We start from the raw sequence: 22,409 nt of genomic DNA, 5'->3' as shown, positions 1-22,409 counted from the left end.
GTTGTGGAAGAAACGGGCACCTGGATCACGAGTGCAACATGAGTGGGCGTGCTGTGATGAGGCCACCTAATGCTGGACGAAATCAGCCAAGAGGAGGACGAGCCCAAGCTAGTGGGCGAGTGTATGCGATAACGAGCGCGGAAGCAGCGAGTTCAGGTAACCTTATTGTTGGTGAATGCATGCTATATGGTAGACCCTGTTGTGCTTTGTATGACTCGGGGGCAACGCACTCCTTCATCTCGAAGGCGTGTGTTGAAAAGCTGGGATTAGAAGTGAGCGAGATGCAGTTTGATCTGGTGGTGTCGACCCCAGCAGCTGGTGAGGTTAGGACGTCCACTATGTGCGTCAAGTGTCCTATAGAAGTGGATGGACGTAGGTTTAAAGTTAGCCTCATCTGCTTACCTCTTCAAGGGTTGGAGGTGATATTAGGAATGGATTGGTTGGCTGCCAATCGTGTTCTTCTTGATTGTGGAGCGAAAGAGTTGATTTTCCCTGGTGTAGATGAAGAAGTTCTTTCAGTGACGCTCGGTCAGCTGAAAGAAGACCTTATGGAGGGCGCCAGCTGTTTCCTAATTATGACTCACGAGGATCAGGAATCCAGAGGAATGGTAGAGGAACGATCGTCCACTGGAAGCAGTAATGGACGATCGGTTGTGGACGAATTTACGGACGTTTTTCCGGAAGAAATCCCTGGACTTCCCCCTCAGCGTGAAGTGGAGTTCACAATTGATTTGGTGACTACAGCAGCTCCCATCTCGGTTCAGCCATATAGGATGTCGCCTACGGAGTTAGCTGAACTAAAGGAGCAGATTGAGGAGTTGATGGAGAAGAAATTCATTAGGCCGAGCGTATCACCTTGGGGAGCGCCAGTACTGTTGGTAAGGAAGAAAGATGGCAGCTCTCGGTTGTGTATTGACTACAGGCAATTAAACAAGCTGACCATCAAGAACAAGTACCCTTTGCCAAGGATAGATGACTTGCTGGATCAACTACATGGGGCGGCAGTGTTCTCGAAGATTGATTTGAGATCCGGATATCATCAAATTAGAGTTAAAGAAGATGACATCCAGAAGACAGCGTTCAGGTCTCGGTATGGACATTATGAATATGTGGTGATGCCTTTTGGAGTAACGAACGCTCCAGCCGTGTTCATGGAGTACATGAACCGCATATTCAGGCCTTATCTGGATAAGTTTGTGGTCGTCTTCATAGATGATATCCTCATCTATTCCAAGACCGAAGATGAGCATGAAGAGCACCTTAGAATTGTACTGGGAGTGTTGCGGGAGAAAGAATTATATGCCAAACTGTCCAAGTGTGAATTCTGGATGAAGGAGGTGCAGTTTCTTGGTCATATTGTGTCCGCTGGAGGGATCTCGGTAGATCCAGCCAAGGTGCGTGCAGTTATGGAATGGGAACGTCCTCGTTCAGTCACGGAAGTGAGAAGCTTTGTTGGTCTTGCGGGCTACTATAGGCGTTTCATTGAAGGGTTTTCTAAGATAGTAGCACCGTTGACGCAGCTTACAAGGAAAGACCAGCCGTTTGCTTGGACTGACTTGTGTGAGGAACGTTTCCAGGAGTTGAAAGTGAAGTTGACGAGTGCCCCAGTACTGATTATTCCAGACACGTCCAAGCCCTTTGAAGTTTACTGTGACGCGTCTCATCAAGGGTTGGGCTGTGTGCTGATGCAGGAGAAACGAGCAGTAGCTTACGCATCCCGCCAATTGAAAATTCATGAGAAGAACTACCCCACACACGACCTGGAATTGGCAGCTGTCGTGTTCGCATTGAAGATTTGGAGGCATTATCTATACGGATCCACCTTCCAAGTTTTCAGTGATCACAAGAGCCTCAAATATTTATTTGATCAGAAGGAATTGAACATGAGGCAGAGGCGTTGGTTAGAATTCTTGAAAGATTATGACTTCGAACTACTCTATCATCCAGGAAAAGCGAACGTGGTAGCGGACGCTCTGAGCAGAAAAGTGATGCATATGTCGTCTATGATGGTGCGCGAGTTGAGCTTGGTGGAGAGTTTCAGAGATCTAAGGTTACAGTTTGAGATTGAACCGAACAGTATCAAGTGCTGTAACCTTAGAATAGCTAGCAACGTGTTCGACCGAATCAGAATGAAGCAGCGTGAGGATGAAGATCTGGTGAAGATATTAGACTCGCTCGTTTCAAAGAAAGATAAGGAATTCAACACAGGAACGGACGACATGCTGCGTTACAAGGGTAGGACGTGCGTTCCTAACGATGGCGAGCTTAAGCGGATTATCTTGGAGGAAGGCCATCACAGTCGTCTTAGTATACACCCTGGCATGACCAAGATGTATCAAGACCTCCGAAAATCGTTTTGGTGGCCTGGAATGAAGGGTGATGTCGCTCGTTTTGTGGCATCATGTCTAACCTGTCAACGAGCGAAGGCAGAATATCAAAGACCTGGCGGCTTGCTTCAACAGTTAGAGATTCCCGAATGGAAGTGGGATAGCATATCCATGGATTTCGTGACTCATCTACCACGCACAGTCAGAAATCATGATTCAATCTGGGTGATCGTGGATAGGTTAACCAAGAGCGCCCACTTCTTAGCTGTCAACTTAAAGATGTCGTTAGCCAACTTAGCTAAGTTGTATATCCAAGAGATCGTTCGTCTGCATGGAGTACCTTCGAGCATAATTTCAGATCGTGATACAAGGTTCACTTCACGGTTTTGGCAGTCACTTCAAAGTGAGCTCGGTAGTAAGTTGCAAATGAGTTCAGCTTACCACCCTCAAACGGACGGCCAGTCTGAACGAACCATCCAGACGCTAGAAGATTTACTGAGGACGTGTGTCCTAGATCACTTAGGCGCATGGGATGAGGTTCTGCCGCTAGTGGAGTTCACGTATAACAACAGTTTCCAGGCGAGCATTGGAATGACACCGTTTGAAGCACTCTATGGGAGGAAATGCCGAACGCCACTTTGTTGGTTCAAAGAAGGAGAGCACGTACTGACTGGACCTGAGCTTATCCAGCAAACAACCGAGAAAGTCAAGCAAATCCAGGAGAGGTTGAAGACGTCTTTGAGCAGGCAGAAGTCGTACGCGGATAAAAGGAGAAGACCGTTGGAGTTCGCTGCAGGAGACCATGTATTCCTTCGACTCAATCCAGTCACTGGTGTGGGACGAGCCGTTCGTCCAAAGAAGTTATCTCCCAAGTTCATTGGACCTTACCAGATATTGAGGAAGATCGGACCAGTGGCGTACGAGCTTGCGTTGCCACCCCAACTATCCAACCTTCACCCTGTCTTCCACGTCTCTCAACTTCGAAAATATATAGCAAATCCGTCACACGTACTGGAGTTAGAAGACATTCAGCTACGTCCAGACCGAACGTTAGAACTGCATCCAGTCTACGTTGAAGATAGCCGCACCAAGTGCTACAAAGGCAAGGAAGTTCGTCTGGTGAAGATAGTGTGGGACGCTAAGACGGGTGATTCTACATGGGAAGTTGAGAGCGCCATGAAGGACTTGTATCCTCATCTGTTTTTGGGTAAGTCTCTAATTTTCGAGGTCGAAAATTTTTGTAGATAGGTGGAATGTGAGATCCCGGAAAATTTAAGACGTAATTAGGTGTCAAATCTGTAATTATTATACTGCTGATTCACCTAGCAGCTTCCATAAATGAGCCGCGCCACACGTCCAGTGCATTAATTGCGCACTAAGCTCTGCATGCACACACGACACTTGTCACGTAGGAAGCTTCCAATTCAGAGTTTGGTATGCAGGTGTCAGCGTGGGAGACGTTCGTTCAAACGAACGAGAGTTAAGCAAAAAGAGTTTTCGAAAAACCCTCCACTCACCTGTATCACTCATCTTCTTCCTCTGAAACCAGATTTCCATTTTCTCTGATCTCTCTCTAGAACCAGTTACCTTCTCTCTTCGATAACTCATCTTCTTCTTCTCCGATTCACTTTCCAGAACCGTAAGAACGTTCGTCCAGCTGCGATCTTTCATTTGGACCGAACAGAACTTGGATCGGGACTGGTAAGTTCTCCTGTCTAAAGCTTCGTCTTTTCTGGTCTCATGCGAACCCTAGTATTGGTTGCATGCATGGGTTCTAGGTCTGAATTACATTGATTTTTGGTGTCTTAGTTTTACGTGGGGAACTGTTGAGCGAAACCTGGGTGTAAGACGTGGTTAGAGGAAACCCTAAAAATCTTGCTTTTGGAAGTTCACTGCTATCCAGGTAAGGGAAGCTTACATATATTTAAATTTATCATACGAGTATGATTGCATGAAAGCCTGATGTGAGTTGTTGTATGAAATCTTTGTATACGTGTTTTCTGATATGCATGAACGAGCCTGTTGTACTGTTATGAATGTTACTGATATGAATTCTGGGTTGTTGAACTGCATGCTGGTTGAAACGTATGAGTGATGGATGAATACTATAATGTATGAATTGTTAAGATGTTGATTATGGAATATGAATTAATCTGGAAGTGAAAATGTGAAGTTCATAAATTGAGATTCATTTGAAGTATAAAGTATAAGTTAAATTGTTGAAATCTGGAAATTTGTTAAGTTTGAGAAATCTGCATTTAAATCCCGCCTTTGATAATTGACGCTCGTCACTGTACGACCTTAGACCGTTCGGTTTTCTTTGAAATAAATTAAATGGAATTCTTTCATTTGGAAAGAATTCTGCTCGAGAACGAGCGTCCCCATTTGAGTAATTGAGCGTTCGGCATTATGTCGAGCGTTCGCCGTTGATAGCGTTCGACCTTCTGTCGAGCGTACTTCTTTAATAGCGTTCGACCTTCTGTCGAGCGTCAGTCTTTAATAACGTTCGACCTCATGTCGAGCGTGCGTCTTTAATAGCGTTCGACCTCATGTCGAGCGTCAGTCTTTAATAACGTTCGACCTCATGTCGAGCGTGCGTCTTTAATAGCGTTCGACCTCATGTCGAGCGTCAGTCTTTAATAGCGTTCGACCTCATGTCGAGCGTCAGTCTTCAATAGCGTTCGACCTCATGTCGAGCGTGCGTCTTTAATAGCGTTCGACCTCATGTCGAGCATTAGTTTTAAATAGCGTCCGTCCTAAATGTTAAATAGCGTTCGTTCCGATTTTTAATGGCATTCGTCCTGATCTCAATTAACGTTCGTCCATACAGTTAATTAACGTTCGTCTTTTTATGAGAGTGGAACATAGAATGAAAATGTGAATTATTGAAAGAATTAAGGTGTGCGAACGACTTAAGAAATGAAGTTATGATATTGATATTTGAACGAGCGTTCCAAGGAGGAACGACTCTGGGTTGGAAATTGAGATTTGTAAAGTATGACTGTGGATAAGTTAAGACTCGCTGTCCATCCTGATGTTCCGTGATGCGCCTCTTCAAATAGAAGGGGGTACTCATGTGTGGGAACGGCAGGAGGTCCTTAGTCCATAAGTTAACATGGGCGACGTAAGAACGAACTTACCTCGAGTGGCAGCTGTTTGGTGTTATCCCAGTTACTACATCACTCGGGTGCAAGGGCGCTTGTAACTACACAGATTCATACAGTCCGGACGGTCTGTCTAGCATTAGTATATTTATGTTTGATTGATGTTATATGTATATGTGCTGATTGCGTGACAGTTTGAATATAAATGTTGAAGTATGAATTTAAAAATACGTAAGCTTACCCTTGCATTTTCCATTGTGTTGTTTTGTCTATGTATATTCGTCTTGTCCTTGCAATGATCATCCATGTGGATGTGAGCTCAGATGGTGGAGCATCCCTTGAAGTACTGCTGGAAGAAGAAAATTTGGAGGACGCGACGCTGGTGGATGTTGAAGTAAAAGCCGAGCCTTAGAGCGCTCGCTAGTGTTTAGTTGTATTTGTATGTTTTGCGGACGTTCGGTTATAGTCTTGTAAAGCCGTTCGTCCTTAAAACTCTTGCTTATTATAACGTTCGTTATTTTCCGTATGTTTTATGGGCGTTCGACACTTTAGTGCTCGTTCGGTTTTTGTAAGACTGCACTGTTTATTATCTTAATGTAATTAATCTTGATTATGGTAATTACTATATTTTGGGATGTTACAAAAATCAATAGGAAAATCGGTTGATAATTACTTATAATTAAAATTCATCTGGATAAATATTTGTTAATAACTACCGATGATTTTAATCATAAAATTTGATTTGTTTTTCATCTTTCTCTTTTTTTTTCTACTTTATTCTCTTTCTTTTTCTTTGTTGTCATATGTCTCTAAATACCCCGGGCACTTTTTCTTTCTCATCACCCTCTTCATCGTCCTCCTCTTTTTTTCTCCTTTTCCTCTTCCTCCTTTGTTGACCACCGCTACTTCTATTGTTGTATTGTTTCTTCCACGGTTGTCACAGTCTATCATTGTCACCTTTATTGCTATTGCCACCATCTCATCTTTTTACACCTCCTTCTCCTTCTCCTTTTCCTCATACTTCTTCTCTTTTTCTTTACTTTTTCTCCTACACTTCCAAATAATTTCACCATGACAAAAATTTAATTATCGATAAATTTACTAATAAATTTTAAAAATTTCAATTACCAAAAATTTATTATTAATGAATTCTAAAAATAAAAGTTATCTAAAATTTTATTCATGAATTTTACCATATTAAGATCAAAATGGAAAAAAAACTTTGACACTCATTCAAGAGAATGCTTTACAATCAAAATAAATTAAGTCGATAAATAGTTGCTTTTGTAGACTCCAAAACAAGTGTTTACCTATACTTTTACCGTGATATGGTCAAAGTTGAAAACATAAACTTTGACTCTCATTTAAGACAATGCTTTACAATCAAAACAAATTAAGTCCTAAATAACTAATAGTTGCTTATGTAGACTTTACATATACTCGAGAGATGTAATAAATTATTCAACTTTTGGTATGTTATTATTTCAATTCAAAAAGACAATAAATGAGAACAGTAAGAAACTAATCAGATTCTAAACATGAGATAGGAAGAAACTTGCCATATTGGAAGCACAAAACAATACAAAAGGATATGACATTTCATTTTATGATTATTGTATCTTGCAGTGTAGGATTTCTTACTTTCCATAAATATATTTCTGTGACTGGTCACGTCTGTTCTTCCGTGCAACTCTCATAAATATACTTTCCATAAATATATGTATCAGATTTTTCTCATATATATCTCCATTAAGCATGGGTTTTGAATACATTATTCAACATTTTATTCTCCCTTAATTTGACGTTCTTGAATACTAAAGTGTCTTCCACTTTTCCAAATTTCAATTCCTATCCTATAGATGGCAAAACGAGACAAATTCAGAAATATAAACCATTTATACTGCCACAAAATTTATTCTATAAACTTAAAGATATAAGAGTGAAGATATTTCTTCATTTTATTAACTTCTTTTAACATAACATGATTTCACAATTAACTTGATAAACACTGAATTAAAATAAAACACACTTATTAGTTTCTCAGACATTAATTTGTTCAGGAGAGCTGAAACTTGACTTTGAATGGAACATCGCTTAGAGCCAAACGCTTATAGCCATTTTCATCCACAAAGATGCCAACATCCTTGCACAAGTGCTTGGAATGAGGGAACAGAGTTGGACAATAGACAATTTTATAAGCACCTTCAAACTTCTCAATCTTGAACCAGTTTCGTATGGTTCCCCAACCAGGGTTTCCTACAGAGCCACCTGTGGTCACAAACCACTGTCTTTTAGCAACATCAAAGTGGTCCAGTTTCCACACTGTCGAATACTCAGCACAACTGGTATGATCGGTGGAGAACATGATGTTCAAATCAGTGGACACACGAACAACACCTTTCTTAGGGTTAACGGGTGAGAATGACAATGGCAAGCCACGAGATCCTCTCACAAGCACCACATCAAGAGGGCATGATTCACCAATGCTGGCAAGTGAAAGGCCTCCACTATTCATGCATCTTCCGTATCCTCCGCATCTTGTTGAGGGCACAGCCGGAACAATGTAGTAACTGAGACCAACTCGGAGCTTTTTCCCTGATGTGTCAACCACTTGCTCAGGTGATGCATCTGCTGCTCCAAGTAATGGTTGAGAGCTCAAGGCAAAGAGAAGCACAAATGCTATCAGTATGGTCTTCATTATTGATTTTTGTGTAATTCAGGTTATTTTGGTTAATGATGGATGGACCATACTGGAGATGCGAAGTCTGAATTTATAGATTTCTTCGTTTAATATTAATTCCACCTTTTGGATTCCTTGTAGTTAGTACCTTTGAAATAGTATATATTTTCTTTAAATAATTGAACAATACCATTGGCCATATCAAGTTGATAATTAATTGATCTAAAATCATGTAGCCATGACATTAATGTTCTTTGTGGTCTTAGGATTTTATTTACAGCTAAATGGAAGCCATTTTGCGTCTCTCTAGGTGATGGATAGGATTTGCTGAACGATAAATGTCTTCTTACTGATTCTATGGTCTGTTCGCTCATGTTGTTCATGACTAGATTAGTTGACTTTTTCAAAAGGAGTAGGTAGCCCAATCTGTGTGTTAATGTTTAGAGATATAGTTCCACGGGTATTCTGAAAGAGATAAGAAGAAAATTTGAGATAAGATGTAATAATGCTGAGTAAATAATATTTGAGAAAATATTAAATATCACTATATGGTATCTCATAACATAATTGTTTACGCACTTTTAAATTCTTGAGTTTCGAGGCTGTCAGTAATAAAAGAAGAAACAAGTCTATAGGAAATATATAGTTTTCTTCAAAAACAATGTGATATTTAGCCATATACAGTGAAAAAACAAAGTTCAGGGCTCCGTGCATGTTCAAAAACAGAAGTCCATCTAAGAAACAAGCTCATTGATGCTGACTAACCGCGTTAATATTCCTCAGAGATTTAGACAAAGCAACCAGATTTGATAGAAAAACATTGGATGCTATTGAATGTTACAATTACTACAAAGCAATCTCCTGGAATGGAATACAGGCAGAAGATTGGAGAAAGCAGAAACATATGAAAGCAGGCCATGGCTTAAACAGGATTCGACTTACCCGCAAAAAATATTCAAATAACAGAAACTAAACATAAATTTGCGATGTTTTTTTTTAGTGAATTTCTTATGTTGATGGGTCCAACAGTATTAAGCAAATAAAGGAGTTTAGTAATATAAATGTGGATGTTTATCCTGAATCCCATGGATAAGAAGCAGACTATAAATTGATGCAAACCATCTTCCTAAACTCCATCCATCAATCAATATACAAATTACTCAAACCAATACAAAATAAACAGTGATGAAGACAGCATTGTTCGCTTTTGTCCTTCTCTTTGCCCTGGTCTTACAACCACTTCTGGGAGCAGCCGAAGCTTCACCTGATGAAGTAGTTGACACATCAGGCAAGCTGCTACGTGCTGGTGTCAACTACAACATTCTTCTATCCATGCCTTACGGCAAATGTAGAATTGCACAAGGCCTTGGCCTCTCAAAGATCGGTAAATCATGCCCTCTGGATGTAGTGGTTGTGGACAGATATCATAGTTTGCCACTAAGGTTTATACCTGTTAACCCCAAAAAGGGTGTTATTCGTGTCTCCACTGACCTAAACATCATCTTCCCTCCTAACATCACTTGCCCTCACCATTCCACGGTGTGGAAGCTTGAGAGTTTTAAGGTTTCTAAGGGACGCTCACTCTCGTTGGTGTCAACCGGTGGTGTTAAGGGCAACCCTGGTCGGGAAACCATTGGAAATTGGTTCAAGATTGAGAAGTACGGTGCTGCTTATAAACTGGTTTATTGTCCGAGCGTGTGCCCTTATTGCAAGCATGTTGAGTGTGAGAATGTTGGGATGTTTGTTGATGAGAAAGGGAACCACCGTTTGGCTCTAAGTGCTGTTCCATTCCAAGTTAAATTTCTCAAGGCCTAACCATAGTTCCTCTTGTTGGGCACCACCAACTAAATGTTTAACTGTTTCTGATAATAAGGTGTTCGTTCCATGTTAATTTGTGAGGATACCCTAATTATAGGTGAAATCCTTGTTATGACATAAATAAGTACTCAAATAATTAAACACAGAATAGCCACGCCTTTAATTACAATCCAAAAATGCTTTATTACCACTGTGCATAATTCTTCACTAGGATGACCTGTGACTGTGTTGATTATTGATCACTTCAAAACCATTCATTCCATTCACAATTCACAAGTTATATCTTTGTCCTCCATTGATTTTCGTTCAACAATTTTCTACACGGCGCTTGATATTAAATAGTACAAAATTTATAAACATAAGAAGGAAAGTTATTAAGAAAATTCATGTATAGTAAAGATGAGTAACAATACATTTGTTTATTAATTAATTATTGAAGAAGAGACTATATATATTAATTAATGGTATCCTGTAATAGGGTGCTGATACTCAGGTTGGATTGTTTGTGGGGCTAGATAAAATTAATAATAAAAAGGAAAGAACAACCTAAAAGAACCTGTAAAAAACTTGCATGTCAACAGTAAACCTGTGTGTATTTTAAGAAAGAATGGTTGTGATTGGGAAGTGTTGAGATGACTGTCTTCATTTGTGTTTGCGTAAGGATCATCTTATCAAATGTCTTCCATGATGTTGTTTTCCACTTTCACAACATGAATTCCAATTATTTTAACGAGGGAGCTTTCTATCAAACCTTCATATGAGATCTCCACATGATTCCATTCTTTTTCTAAAGACACTTCTTCCACTTTTCATCTTCCTCATTCTCCTTTTCTTTTTCTTTTTTTTTAATCACGTACAACATCCCTATTTTTGCAGGATTTTCTCAATTAGGTCCTCGTATTGTAAAATCTCTCAATTAGATCCTTAAATGTGAAAAATTGGATCAATTTAGGGTTTGCCGTTATCTTGGGTGGACGGCGTTGTGCAAACTCCGAAAATGGACCCCTTCCTCGATTTCGATTACTCAAACTCCTTCCACAATAGCAACTCCGAAAATGACAGTGTCGTTCCGGTTCACCTCTCTACCATGACTTCCTCTTCCCTCCTTCTCCCACTCTCTCTCACCCTTCTCTACCTTCTCTCTGCTCCCTCCTCTATCTACAAGTCTTCTCTCGCCCTCCCCGTTATCAAAGACCACTCCACGCACCAATACTTAACCACCCTTTCTTATGGCACCCCTGTTGAAGAGGCTAACTTTGTGCTTGATCTCGGCGGCTCCTCCCTTTGGGTTGATTGTGCTTCCCGAACCGCCCCATCTGCATCTCTTGCCACTATTTTCCACCGTTCTGTTTGCTGCCTCACCGCCAAGGGTCTTGAAATCGAGACTCACAGGTGGCTCTCCAGCCTCGCTAACCCTGTGATCAAGACCAAGCGTGTCAGATTCCTGCCGAGAACACCATCACTAGGAAAAGGGTTACCGAAGGAGAGCTTGTGGAAGACCTCTTTGGACCCTCTCAGCAGCTTCTCTTCACCTGCGCACCCACCCTTCTCTTGAATGGTTTGGCCACTGAGGCTAAAGGCATGGTGGGTCTCGACAGATCTCGCACCTCTTTCTCGTCTCAGGTTTTTCACTCTGTTGGAACCCAGAGAAAAATCTCTCTCTGTCTCTCCCCATCTTCTGGAGTTGTTCAATTTGGGAGCATGGCCCAGGAATCTCAGCCCGGCTCCGAAATCCTCAAATTTCTCACCTTCACCCCTCTGCTCACCAACCCAGACCAGAACCACCCTTCCATCAATCATTTTATTTCAATAAAATTTAATTTTTAAATAAAACAAATCTAACTCAGATCACCATCAGTAAAATCTTCTAATGTCACCCAGCCACACACAACATTTTTTAATGCCGTCCACCCAAGATAATGGCAAGCCCTAAATTGATCCAATTTTTCACATTCAAGGACCTAATTGAAAGATTTTACAATACGAGGACCTAATTTGTCACCTCTATTGTTATCGCTATCACCCCTCTTCTTACTTGTCCTTTTCCTCCTTCTCTTCCTCTTCCTCTTCCTCCAACTTCTTCTTTCTTTTTTTCATTCTTCTCAATGCTACTAATTAACTTCACCAGATTTGACAGAAAAATTAGTCCACGTTTTACTCACAAATTTATTGAGAGAATTATGGATGAATTTTACAAAAATGCAACTATTAACATATTTATAAATGAATTTCACAAAATTTGAATTATCGACGAATTAATTAGTTAGTTTTGAAAAAATTTAATTACCAACAGATTAAAAAAATTTATTAATTACAAATTCTAAAAAAATATCATCCATAAATTTATTGATGGATTTTACCATGATATGAAAGTTGAAAATGGAAACTTTGATTCTGATTTAAGAGAACGATTTTCAATGAAAACAAATTATGAAAGAAACCGAAACTTAAATTGCGCCAAACTCTTAACCAAAGGTTGAAGTTCGGCTATAATCTCGTCGGTTCGAAATCCGGTTAAAGCCTGACACCAAACTCTCGGTTAACATTTGTAACTTATAACTTACCTCTTTCAGCGCACAACACCACACACCACCAGAAAAGACACCACCATTGGACCATCGGGATCACCTCCAATGGCAGATTGGGACCACCACTCCAACGATCAACCACGATAGGGACCACAATCAACCCAACGACAGACAAAAAAAACCAAAGAATAAGGTTGCAAAGTGAGCATGTTGCAGTGTATTTCGAAAATGTACGGGGTGCAGGTATACATACTGGATTCTTTCAATTGGTTGGTGAAAAAGGAAGTAATCATTGATATGATCATTAACTTACATTAATGCTACTGAACCGTGTGTAAGTGGATTAATATTAAAATAATTATGGGATGCAGGATGAGAATAAGCCAAAGCTTTTGCATATTTTCAGAAGGTTATTAAAGTAATTTTGGGGGTGCAGATGACATTATGGAGGTGAAGGGGAAGAACTCTATACACATATATGAAAGAAACCGGAACTTAAATTGCGCCAAACTCTTAACCGAAGGTTGAAGTTCGGTTATAATCTCGCCAGTTCGAAATCCGGTTAAAGCCTGACACCAAACTCTCGGTTAACATTTGTAACTCATAACATACCTCTTTCAGCGCACAACACCACACGCCACCAGAAAAGACACCACCACCGGACCACCTGGACCACCTCCAATGGCAGATTGGGACCACCACTCCAATGATCAACCACGATAGGGACCACAATCAACCCAACGACAGAAAAAAAAAACAAAGAATAACGTTGCAAAGTGAGTATGTTGTAGTGTACAAAAATATAGGGGGTGCAGGTATACACATTGGATTCTTTCAATTGGTTTTTGAAAAAGGAAGTAATCATTAATATGATCATTAACTTCCATTAATGCTACTGAACTGTGTGTAAGTGGATGGATATTAAAATAATTATGGGATGCAGGATGAGAATAAGCCACAACTTTTGCAGATTTTCAGAAGGTTATTAAAGTAATTTTGGGGGTGCAGGATGACATTATGGAGGTGCATGAGGAAGAGCCCTATACATATATATGAAAGAAACCAGAACTTAAATTGCGCAAAACTCTTAACCGAAGCTTGAAGTTCGGTTATAATCTCTCCGGTTAGAAATCCGGCTAAAGCCTGACACCAAACTCTCGGTTAACATTTGTAACTTATAACTTACCTCTTTCAGCGCCCAACACCACACGCCACCAGAAAAGACACCACCAACGGACCAGTGGGACCACCTCCAATGGTAGTTGGGACCACCACTCCAACGATCAACCATGATAGGGACCACAATCAACCCAATGACAGACAAAAAAAACCAAAGAATAACGTTCCAAAGTGAGTATGTTGCAGTATATTTTGAAAATGTAGGGGGTGCAGGTATACATACTGTATTTTTTCAATTGGTTGGTGAAAAAGGAAGTAATCATTAACATGATCATTAACTTCCATTAATGCTATTGAACCGTGTGTAAGTGGATGAATATTAAAATAATTATGGGATGCAGGATGATAATAAGTTACAACTTTTGCAAATTTTTAGAAGGTTATTAAAGTAATTTTGGGGTGTAGGATGACATTATGGAGGTGCAGGGGGAAGAGCTCTATACATATATATGAAAGAAATCGAAACTTAAATTGGGCCAAATTCTTAACCGAAGGTTGAAGTTCGGTTATAATCTCGCCGGTTCGAAGTCCGGTTAAAGCCTGACACCAAACTCTCGGTTAACATTTGTAACTCATAACATACCTCTTTCAGCGCACAACACCACACGCCACCAGAAAAGACACCACCACCGGACCACCTGGACCACCTCCAATGGCAGATTGGGACCACCACTCCAATGATCAACCACGATAGGGACCACAATCAACCCAACGACAGAAAAAAAAAAACAAAGAATAACGTTGCAAAGTGAGTATGTTGTAGTGTACGAAAATATAGGGGGTGCAGGTATACACATTGGATTCTTTCAATTGGTTTTTGAAAAAGGAAGTAATCATTAATATGATCATTAACTTCCATTAATGCTACTGAACTGTGTGTAAGTGGATGGATATTAAAATAATTATGGGATGCAGGATGAGAATAAGCCACAACTTTTGCAGATTTTCAGAAGGTTATTAAAGTAATTTTGGGGGTGCAGGATGACATTATGGAGGTGCAGGAGGAAGAGCCCTATACATATATATGAAAGAAACCAGAACTTAAATTGCGCAAAACTCTTAACCGAAGCTTGAAGTTCGGTTATAATCTCTCCGGTTAGAAATCCGGCTAAAGCCTGACACCAAACTCTCGGTTAACATTTGTAACTTATAACTTACCTCTTTCAGCGCCCAACACCACACGCCACCAGAAAAGACACCACCAACGGACCAGTGGGACCACCTCCAATGGTAGTTGGGACCACCACTCCAACGATCAACCATGATAGGGACCACAATCAACCCAATGACAGACAAAAAAAAACCAAAGAATAACGTTCCAAAGTGAGTATGTTGCAGTATATTTTGAAAATGTAGGGGGTGCAGGTATACATACTGGATTTTTTCAATTGGTTGGTGAAAAAGGAAGTAATCATTAACATGATCATTAACTTCCATTAATGCTATTGAACCGTGTGTAAGTGGATGAATATTAAAATAATTATGGGATGCAGGATGATAATAAGTTACAACTTTTGCAAATTTTTAGAAGGTTATTAAAGTAATTTTGGGGTGTAGGATGACATTATGGAGGTGTAGGGGGAAGAGCTCTATACATATATATGAAAGAAATCGGAACTTAAATTGGGCCAAATTCTTAACCGAAGGTTGAAGTTCGGTTATAATCTTGCCGGTTCGAAATCCGGTTAAAGCCTGACACCAAACTCTCGGTTAACATTTGTAACTTATAACTTACCTCTTTCAGCGCCCAACACCACACGTCACCAGAAAAGACACCATCATCGGACCATCGAGATCACCTCCAATGGCAGATTGGGACCACCACTCCAACGATGAACCACGATAGGGACCACAATCAACCCAACGACAGAAAAAAAAAACAAAAAATAACGTTGCAAAGTGAGCATGTTGCAGTGTATTTCGAAGATGTAGGGGGTGCAGGTATACATACCATATTCTTTCAATTGGTTGGTGAAAAATGAAGTAATCATTAATATGATCAATAACTTTCATTAATGCTATTGAACCGTGTGTAAGTGAATGAATATTAAAATAATTATGAGATGCGTAAGCCACAACTTTTGCAGATTTTCAGAAGGTTACAGATTTTCATAAGGTTATTAAAGTAATTTTGGGGGTGAAGAACTATGTAAATAATAATCGGTTTTTAGATTGTGTTTACATATACTGGTGAGATGTAATAAATTATTCAACACCTTTATTATGTTATTATTTCAATTTAAAAAGACAATGACAACAGAAAGAAACTTGTCATATTCTAACTTGTAATTGTAAACACAAAACAGTAATGGATGACATTTCATTTTATGATTATTGTATCTTGCAGCGAAGGATTTCTTACTCTCCATAAATATATTTCTGTGACTGGTCACGTCTGTTCTTCCGTGCAACTCTGTTAAATATACTTTCCATAAGTATATGTATCAGATTTTTGTCGTATATATCTCCATTAAGCATGTGTTTTGAATACACTATTTAACGTTTTTTTCTCCCTTAATTTGACGTTCTTGAATACTAAAGCGTCTTTCCACTTTTCCAAATTTCAATTGATGAGAAAATTTATTATAAAATTTAAGACATAAAAGTGAAGATATTTCTTCATTTTATTAACTTCTTTTAACATAACATGCATTCACAATTAACTTGATAAACACTGAATTAAAACAAAACACACTTATTAGTTTCACAGACATTAATTTGTTCAGGCAAGCTGAAACTTGACTTTGAATGGAACATCGCTTAGAGCCAAACGCTTATAGCCATTTTCATCCACAAAGATGCCAACATCCTTGCACAAGTGCTTGGAATAAGGTAACAGAGTTGGACAATAGACAATTTTATAAGCACCTTCAAACTTCTCAATCTTGAACCAGTTGCGTATGGTTCCCCAACCAGGGTTTCCCACAGAGCCACCAGTGGTCACAAACCACTGTCCTTTAGCAACATCAAAGTGCTCCAGTTTCCACACTGTCGAATACTCAGCACAACTGCTGTGATCGGTGGAGAACATGATGTTCAAATCAGTGGACACACGAACAACACCTTTCTTAGGGTCAACGGGTGAGAATGACAATGGCAAGCCACGAGACCCTCCCACAAACACCACATCAAGAGGGCATGATTCACCAATGCTGGCAAGTGAAAGGCCTCCACTTTTCACGCATCTTCCGTACCTTGAGCATCCTATTAAGGGCGAAGCGGGAACAATGTAATAGCTGAGACCAACTCGGAGCTTTTTCCCTGATGTGTCAATCACTTGCTCAGATGATACATCTGCTGCTCCAAGTAGTGGTTTAGAGCTCAAGGAAAAGAGAAGCACAAATGCTAGCAACATGTTCTTCATTATTGATTTCTGTATAATTCGGGTAGCTATGTTCTTTGTATTCTTTTTTGTTATTGATGGATGGACTATAATGGAGATGAGAAGTATGAATTTATAGATGTCTTTATTTAATACTAATTCCATGATTTATACGCTTAATTGTTAGTAAAATAGAAACTGTATATATTTTCTTTCAATATTTGAACAATACCATTGGCCATATCGAGTTAATATCTGAAATCATGTAGCCCTGTGTACTTTCGTATTACTTACTATAGCTATGTGTAAACAGGCTTGCCATATCCGTGTTCTTTGTGGTCTTAAGCATTTTATTTGTAACTAGCTGGAATCCGTTTTTGCGTGTCTCTAGGTGATGGATAGGTTTTTAAGAGCGATAAACGTTTTCTTATTGATTCCGTGGTATGTCGCTCTTGTTATTCATGACTACATTAATTGACTTTTTCAACATGCAGCAATCTATGGGTCAATGTTTAAACATGCAGCAAAGGTTAGTCAAGATTTTAATATTATGTTAATCTTAATGATTGAAAAACCTTTATCTTTCTGCTGGCTTTGTAATTAGACGACTTTGACTTCTAATTTAATTCAATGTGAATTACAAATCTAGCTACAGTCTTATGTGACATTAAAGTGGTTCAAAGTTTCATGCAGTATTCTTAAATACATAGTTTCAAGGATATCCAAAATAAGAAGAAAAGAAGGAATTATTTGAGCTAATATACATAATTAATATCATTTAATCTATATCAATATGATATGTCGTACGGATTTTGAAAATTTTCAGTTTCAAGCCTGTCAGTGATAAACAAAGAAATGAATAAGAAATTTATATTTTTTTTCTTCAAAATGTTGTACATTTTCATATAAATAGAAAAAGGGTTAAGGTTTACAGCTATAGCATGTTTAAAAGAAAAAGTCCATTTCAGAAGCAAGCTCATTGATGCTGACTAGTCCTCAGAGATTTAGACAGCGCAATCAGATTTGCTAGCAACAATTAGATATATAATTGCTACAATACAGTCTCGTGGAGAGGAATACAGGCAAATGATATTTGTTTTGGACAAGGAAAAAACAAATTAAAGCAAGCCATGGCTTAAACAGGATTAGACTTTCCGGCAGAAAATATTCAAATAATAGCAGCTAAACTTAAACTTGCTCAGTTTTAGTGAATTTCTTATGTTGATGAAAATATGGGTCCAACAGTATTAAGCAAATCAAAGATCTTATTTACATATAATTGTTGATGTTTATCCTGAACACCATGCATAAGAAGCAACCTATAAATTCATGCAAGACCATCTACCTAAACTCCATCCATCAACCAAAATACAAACCAATACAAAATAAACAGTGATGAAGACAACATTGTTAGCTTTTGTCCTTCTCTTTGCCCTGATCTCACAACCACTTCTGGGAGCAGCTGAAGCCTCACCTGACGAAGTAATTGACACATCCGGCAAGCTGCTACGTGCTGGTGTCAACTACAACATTCTTCTATCGATGCCTTACAGTAATTGTAGAAGCCCACAAGGCCTTGGCCTCTCAAAGATTGGTAAATCATGCCCTCTGGATGTTGTGGTTGTGGATAGATATCATAGTTTGCCACTAAGGTTTATACCCGTTAACCCCAAAAAGGGTGTTATACGTGTCTCCACTGACCTTAACATCATGTTCCCTCCTAACATCACTTGCCCTCACCATTCCACAGTGTGGAAGCTTGATAGCTTTCAGGTTTCTAAGGGACGCTTTGTGTCCACTGGTGGTGTTAAGGGCAATCCTGGGAGGGAAACCATTGGAAATTGGTTCAAGATTGAGAAGTATGCTGGTGCTTATAAACTAGTTTATTGTCCCAGTTTGTGCCCTTCTTGCAAGGATGTTGTGTGCGAGAATGTTGGGATGTTGGTTGATGAGAAAGGGAACCATCGTTTGGCTCTAAGTGCTGTTCCCTTCCAAGTTAAATTCCTCAAGGCCTAACCATAGTTCCTCTTGTGCACCACCAACTATGAATGTTTTCAGTGTGTTTCTGATAATGATGTGTTCTTTCCATTTTAATTTGTGAGGATATATACCCTAATTATAGGGGAATTCCTTGTTATGATGATGAATAAGTATTGAAATAATATGGACAAATGTTTTCTTCTAATTTTATATGTGGAACTGCAAAAATGTTATATAGAGGAATTGGTGAGAGTGGAAGATTGAACTCAAATTTTCTTGTTTGAAAATGCCAAGTACTTATAGGTACTAATGAAGAGATCTAGACTCTCTTCTAAGAGCTTCTTTAATTAAAACTCCACTATAGAATTTTCTACATCCTTCACTAATAAAGGCTTTCTAGATTTTCTAAACGTCACATAGGGAAACTCGAGTCATTTTAGATATTTCTACATTTCAAATTACAATAATATTTCTCCCTCTTAATTTGAATTTTTCTTCTACACACTAATATTTGTTCTTAGTCTTTGATACTTTCCAAATTTTAATAGGTTCGTGAAGATATTTGTAATTTGATCTTGAGTATTGACTTTCTGAGCCTCACTCCCTTTCTAACAATGAATTATCTTATGAAATTATGTCTTATGCCTATATGCTTGTTTCGATTATCAAATACCAACTTCTTCGTCAATGCTTGTGGAGACTTGTTGTCTATGTAAATATTTGTAGCTTTCAGTCGCGTTTTGTGTTTAATTTTGAATTCTTAATAATTTTTTATAGTTGCATAATTTTTGTTGACATTTTGAGGTTTATTAGTGTAGCTGTAGCTAAGTTAAGCTAATAGAGATATGAAAATAAATTGATTAAAGGTTTAGGATAACTTAAAGATAAAATCAATAATAAAAAATAATCAAAATCACAAAAAGTCTAGCAAAACATTACATGAAAAAGGTAAGAAAAAATATGAAAAAGTGAAGAAAATTTGATTGGACCTTGTGGTTTTCTCGATCTTTCTCCACGAAAAAGGTTTTGATAATTCAATAATTATGATAATGAAAGATAATTTGGAACAAGTTTATTGTTAGATATTTTTAAATAATTATATTATTTAATTATATCATAATACCTATAAAATCTTTTAAAATCTGATAAGATCTTAATTTTTTTAAATCTCTATAACAACCAAATATATTTTGAAGATATTGAACTTATTTAGAAGATAATTGAAGGAGATTACGTTATAAAAAGGAAGATTACAATAATAGAAAAGATAGAAAAAAGTTCAACCCAATTTCTATATAAAAAGACTCACGGGAGCTTATGAACCCTTGGGGATCTAATTTCCCCCTCTCCCTCTTATTTAATCGTCTCCCCTTTATTTTCTTTTATTTTTATGTTATTTTTACATTCTATGGAGTGTTAAGTGTTTAGGATTAATTTTACTGTAATTTCTTAATTTAAATTTGAGGTTTGATGAATAAATTTGTTTGTTTTTTTGATTCTTGTGATTTATTTTTATCTATTTCTTTTTTCTCTTAATCAAGTTAAAATGATTTTTATATTGTAATAAGTTAGCATGATATTAAATCTACATAACATAAGAATCATACGAGTCAAAGAGCTTTTAATTTTTGATAAGTTAATTTGATTAAAGTTAAAAACTTTCGTATGATTGAATGAATTTTTACAAATAATTAAAAAATTACTTTGATTAATTAGTTTTTTACTAGATATACAAGGTAAAAGAAAAAATATGATTAGTCATAATAATATTTAACTGAAAAGTTATTTTGATTACACAAGAAATCAATAACAACAAACTTTAAGAAACTAATGATAAATCTTATTTTGAAAAAAACGGGTGAACTTAACTTTTTTTTGTGCTATTATTTTTATCTTATTTTATCTTTTTCAAATTTTATTTCTCTCTATCATTTATTATTATTTTTATTTAATCTATTATATTTTGTACTACTTTTATTTTATTTGATAAACCTTTTTCTATAGTTTCTGTAAGAATTAATTTGTTAGGATATAATTCTATGTTTATTAAGAGATGACTTTCGGTTATCTTACACATACTTGTATTTTTTACTATTATCTTAATAATATTGAAGTTGTCATTGTATAATATAATTAATTTGATCACGTCAGACAACATTATCTCAAACTCATATGACATTGCCTTCCTGAATTCTTCGAACAAGCTTGAATTGTTGCCAATGACACATAGAGACGAACAATCAAAATATCTCCATTATAATGAGTTTTGACACACAGAGCAAGGCATTGAACAAAATCATTATCTTGGAAGTACTTGTCAATGCGGTTATTCCATGCCCTTGGTGCTCGCTTTTATCCATACAAAACTCTCTTTAATTTTAGAACCTTAATTTGAAGAAAAGAACAATGAACCTAAAGAAAAAAAAGAGAAAAACAGGATATTCATTATTCTCACGAAAAAGAGCTTAAAAAATGGAAATGCTCTAATCTATGTGCTTCTTTTTGCTTTACATCCTAAACAGACGAAGCACTTTTACTTAGGTCTTAAACATGGTACAAGAAGTTAGGCTCTGGAAGAATGAGTATAAACCAAATTATAACTTCATCAGAAACTTATAAATCTAGCCAATTACAGCATTCTGAACAACACAATTTTTTTGAAAAAATTTGAATCTTTATAGGCCAATTGTATGAGAAGAAATCCATGACTTTGGAGCACATGGGTACATAGATTTAGATCCATCCCCCGCTTATATAAATGCAAATCTCCCTCTTCTTTCATATCCATCTCATAAGAGTTACAAGAAGAAAAAATTAAACAGGGAAAAATGAAGATGACATTGGTAGCATTGGTCCTAGTGGTTGGCTTGAGCACAAAGGCACTACTTGGGGAAGCAGGTGCTGCACCAGACCAAATTGTGGACACATCAGGAAAGAAGGTGAGAGCTGGTGAGAATTACTACATTGTTCCAGCATCCTCTGATGTAGGTGGCCTTGCTCTCTCAACCACAGGTCAAGATTGCCCTCTTGATGTTGTAGCTATTGATGGTTACCAAGGCCTCCAATTGAGCTTTCTTCCTGTTAATGATAAGAAAGGTGTCATTCGCGTTTCCACTGATCTCAACATCTTTTTCTCCACCTACACAACTTGTCCACAATCCACAGTGTGGAAGCTTAAGGACTATGATTATTCAACATCACAGTGGTTTCTCACAACCGGTGGTTCTTTGGGCAACCCTGGCTCTCAAACCATCAGCAATTGGTTCAAGATTGAGAAGTACGAGGATGCTTACAAGATGGTTTATTGTCCAAGTGTGTGCAATTATTGCAATTATCCATGTAGTGATATTGGAATATATCAGGACCAATATGGCAAGCGTTTGGCTCTAACTTCCGAGCCATACAAGGTTCAGTTCCAGAAGGTTCAATACTAAATATTGAATATCCAAATCTTAAGGAGCAAAGTGTAAG

The 22,409-nt window shown here is 37.9% G+C and overlaps 5 protein-coding genes and 1 pseudogene across 5 annotated transcripts; 4 read left to right on the top strand and 2 right to left on the bottom strand.

Moving 5' to 3' along the window:
* Nucleotides 1-7,132: 7,132 nt before the first annotated feature.
* Nucleotides 7,133-8,188, bottom strand: LOC108344053 (miraculin). Its single transcript, XM_017582521.2, has one exon. The coding sequence runs from the start codon at nt 8,127-8,129 to the stop codon at nt 7,488-7,490; it is 642 nt and encodes a 213-aa protein (XP_017438010.1). The 5' UTR covers nt 8,130-8,188; the 3' UTR covers nt 7,133-7,487.
* Nucleotides 8,189-9,226: 1,038 nt separating this feature from the next.
* Nucleotides 9,227-10,107, top strand: LOC108345462 (miraculin). The gene has a single exon (XM_017584054.2). The coding sequence runs from the start codon at nt 9,297-9,299 to the stop codon at nt 9,924-9,926; it is 630 nt and encodes a 209-aa protein (XP_017439543.1). The 5' UTR covers nt 9,227-9,296; the 3' UTR covers nt 9,927-10,107.
* Nucleotides 10,108-11,000: 893 nt separating this feature from the next.
* On the top strand, nt 11,001-11,756 carry LOC108344054 (probable aspartic proteinase GIP2; annotated as a pseudogene).
* A 4,578-nt stretch (nt 11,757-16,334) lies between these two features.
* LOC108344055 (miraculin) lies at nt 16,335-17,066 on the bottom strand. Its single transcript, XM_017582522.2, has one exon. The coding sequence runs from the start codon at nt 16,998-17,000 to the stop codon at nt 16,359-16,361; it is 642 nt and encodes a 213-aa protein (XP_017438011.1). The 5' UTR covers nt 17,001-17,066; the 3' UTR covers nt 16,335-16,358.
* A 1,243-nt stretch (nt 17,067-18,309) lies between these two features.
* LOC108345454 (miraculin) lies at nt 18,310-19,143 on the top strand. The gene has a single exon (XM_017584047.2). It carries the CDS (start codon nt 18,354-18,356, stop codon nt 18,972-18,974), a length of 621 nt encoding a protein of 206 aa, XP_017439536.1. The 5' UTR covers nt 18,310-18,353; the 3' UTR covers nt 18,975-19,143.
* A 2,598-nt stretch (nt 19,144-21,741) lies between these two features.
* LOC108344056 (miraculin) lies at nt 21,742-22,372 on the top strand. The gene has a single exon (XM_017582524.2). It carries the CDS (start codon nt 21,767-21,769, stop codon nt 22,370-22,372), a length of 606 nt encoding a protein of 201 aa, XP_017438013.1. The 5' UTR covers nt 21,742-21,766.
* The last annotated feature ends 37 nt before the right edge of the window (nt 22,373-22,409 follow it).

Source organism: Vigna angularis, chromosome 8, assembly GCF_016808095.1.
Source record: "Vigna angularis cultivar LongXiaoDou No.4 chromosome 8, ASM1680809v1, whole genome shotgun sequence".
NCBI classification, from domain to species: Eukaryota; Viridiplantae; Streptophyta; class Magnoliopsida; order Fabales; family Fabaceae; genus Vigna; species Vigna angularis.
The sequence above is the reverse complement of the archived record's forward strand: the minus strand, read 5'-3'. Positions and strand labels throughout refer to the sequence as shown.

Bases quoted from the DNA above. Each gene is read 5' to 3' on its own strand.
- LOC108345454 (XM_017584047.2), top strand. From the start codon at position 18,354: ATGAAGACAACATTGTTAGCTTTTGTCCTTCTCTTTGCCCTGATCTCA.
- LOC108344055 (XM_017582522.2), bottom strand. From the start codon at position 17,000: ATGAAGAACATGTTGCTAGCATTTGTGCTTCTCTTTTCCTTGAGCTCT.
- LOC108345462 (XM_017584054.2), top strand. From the start codon at position 9,297: ATGAAGACAGCATTGTTCGCTTTTGTCCTTCTCTTTGCCCTGGTCTTA.
- LOC108344056 (XM_017582524.2), top strand. From the start codon at position 21,767: ATGAAGATGACATTGGTAGCATTGGTCCTAGTGGTTGGCTTGAGCACA.
- LOC108344053 (XM_017582521.2), bottom strand. From the start codon at position 8,129: ATGAAGACCATACTGATAGCATTTGTGCTTCTCTTTGCCTTGAGCTCT.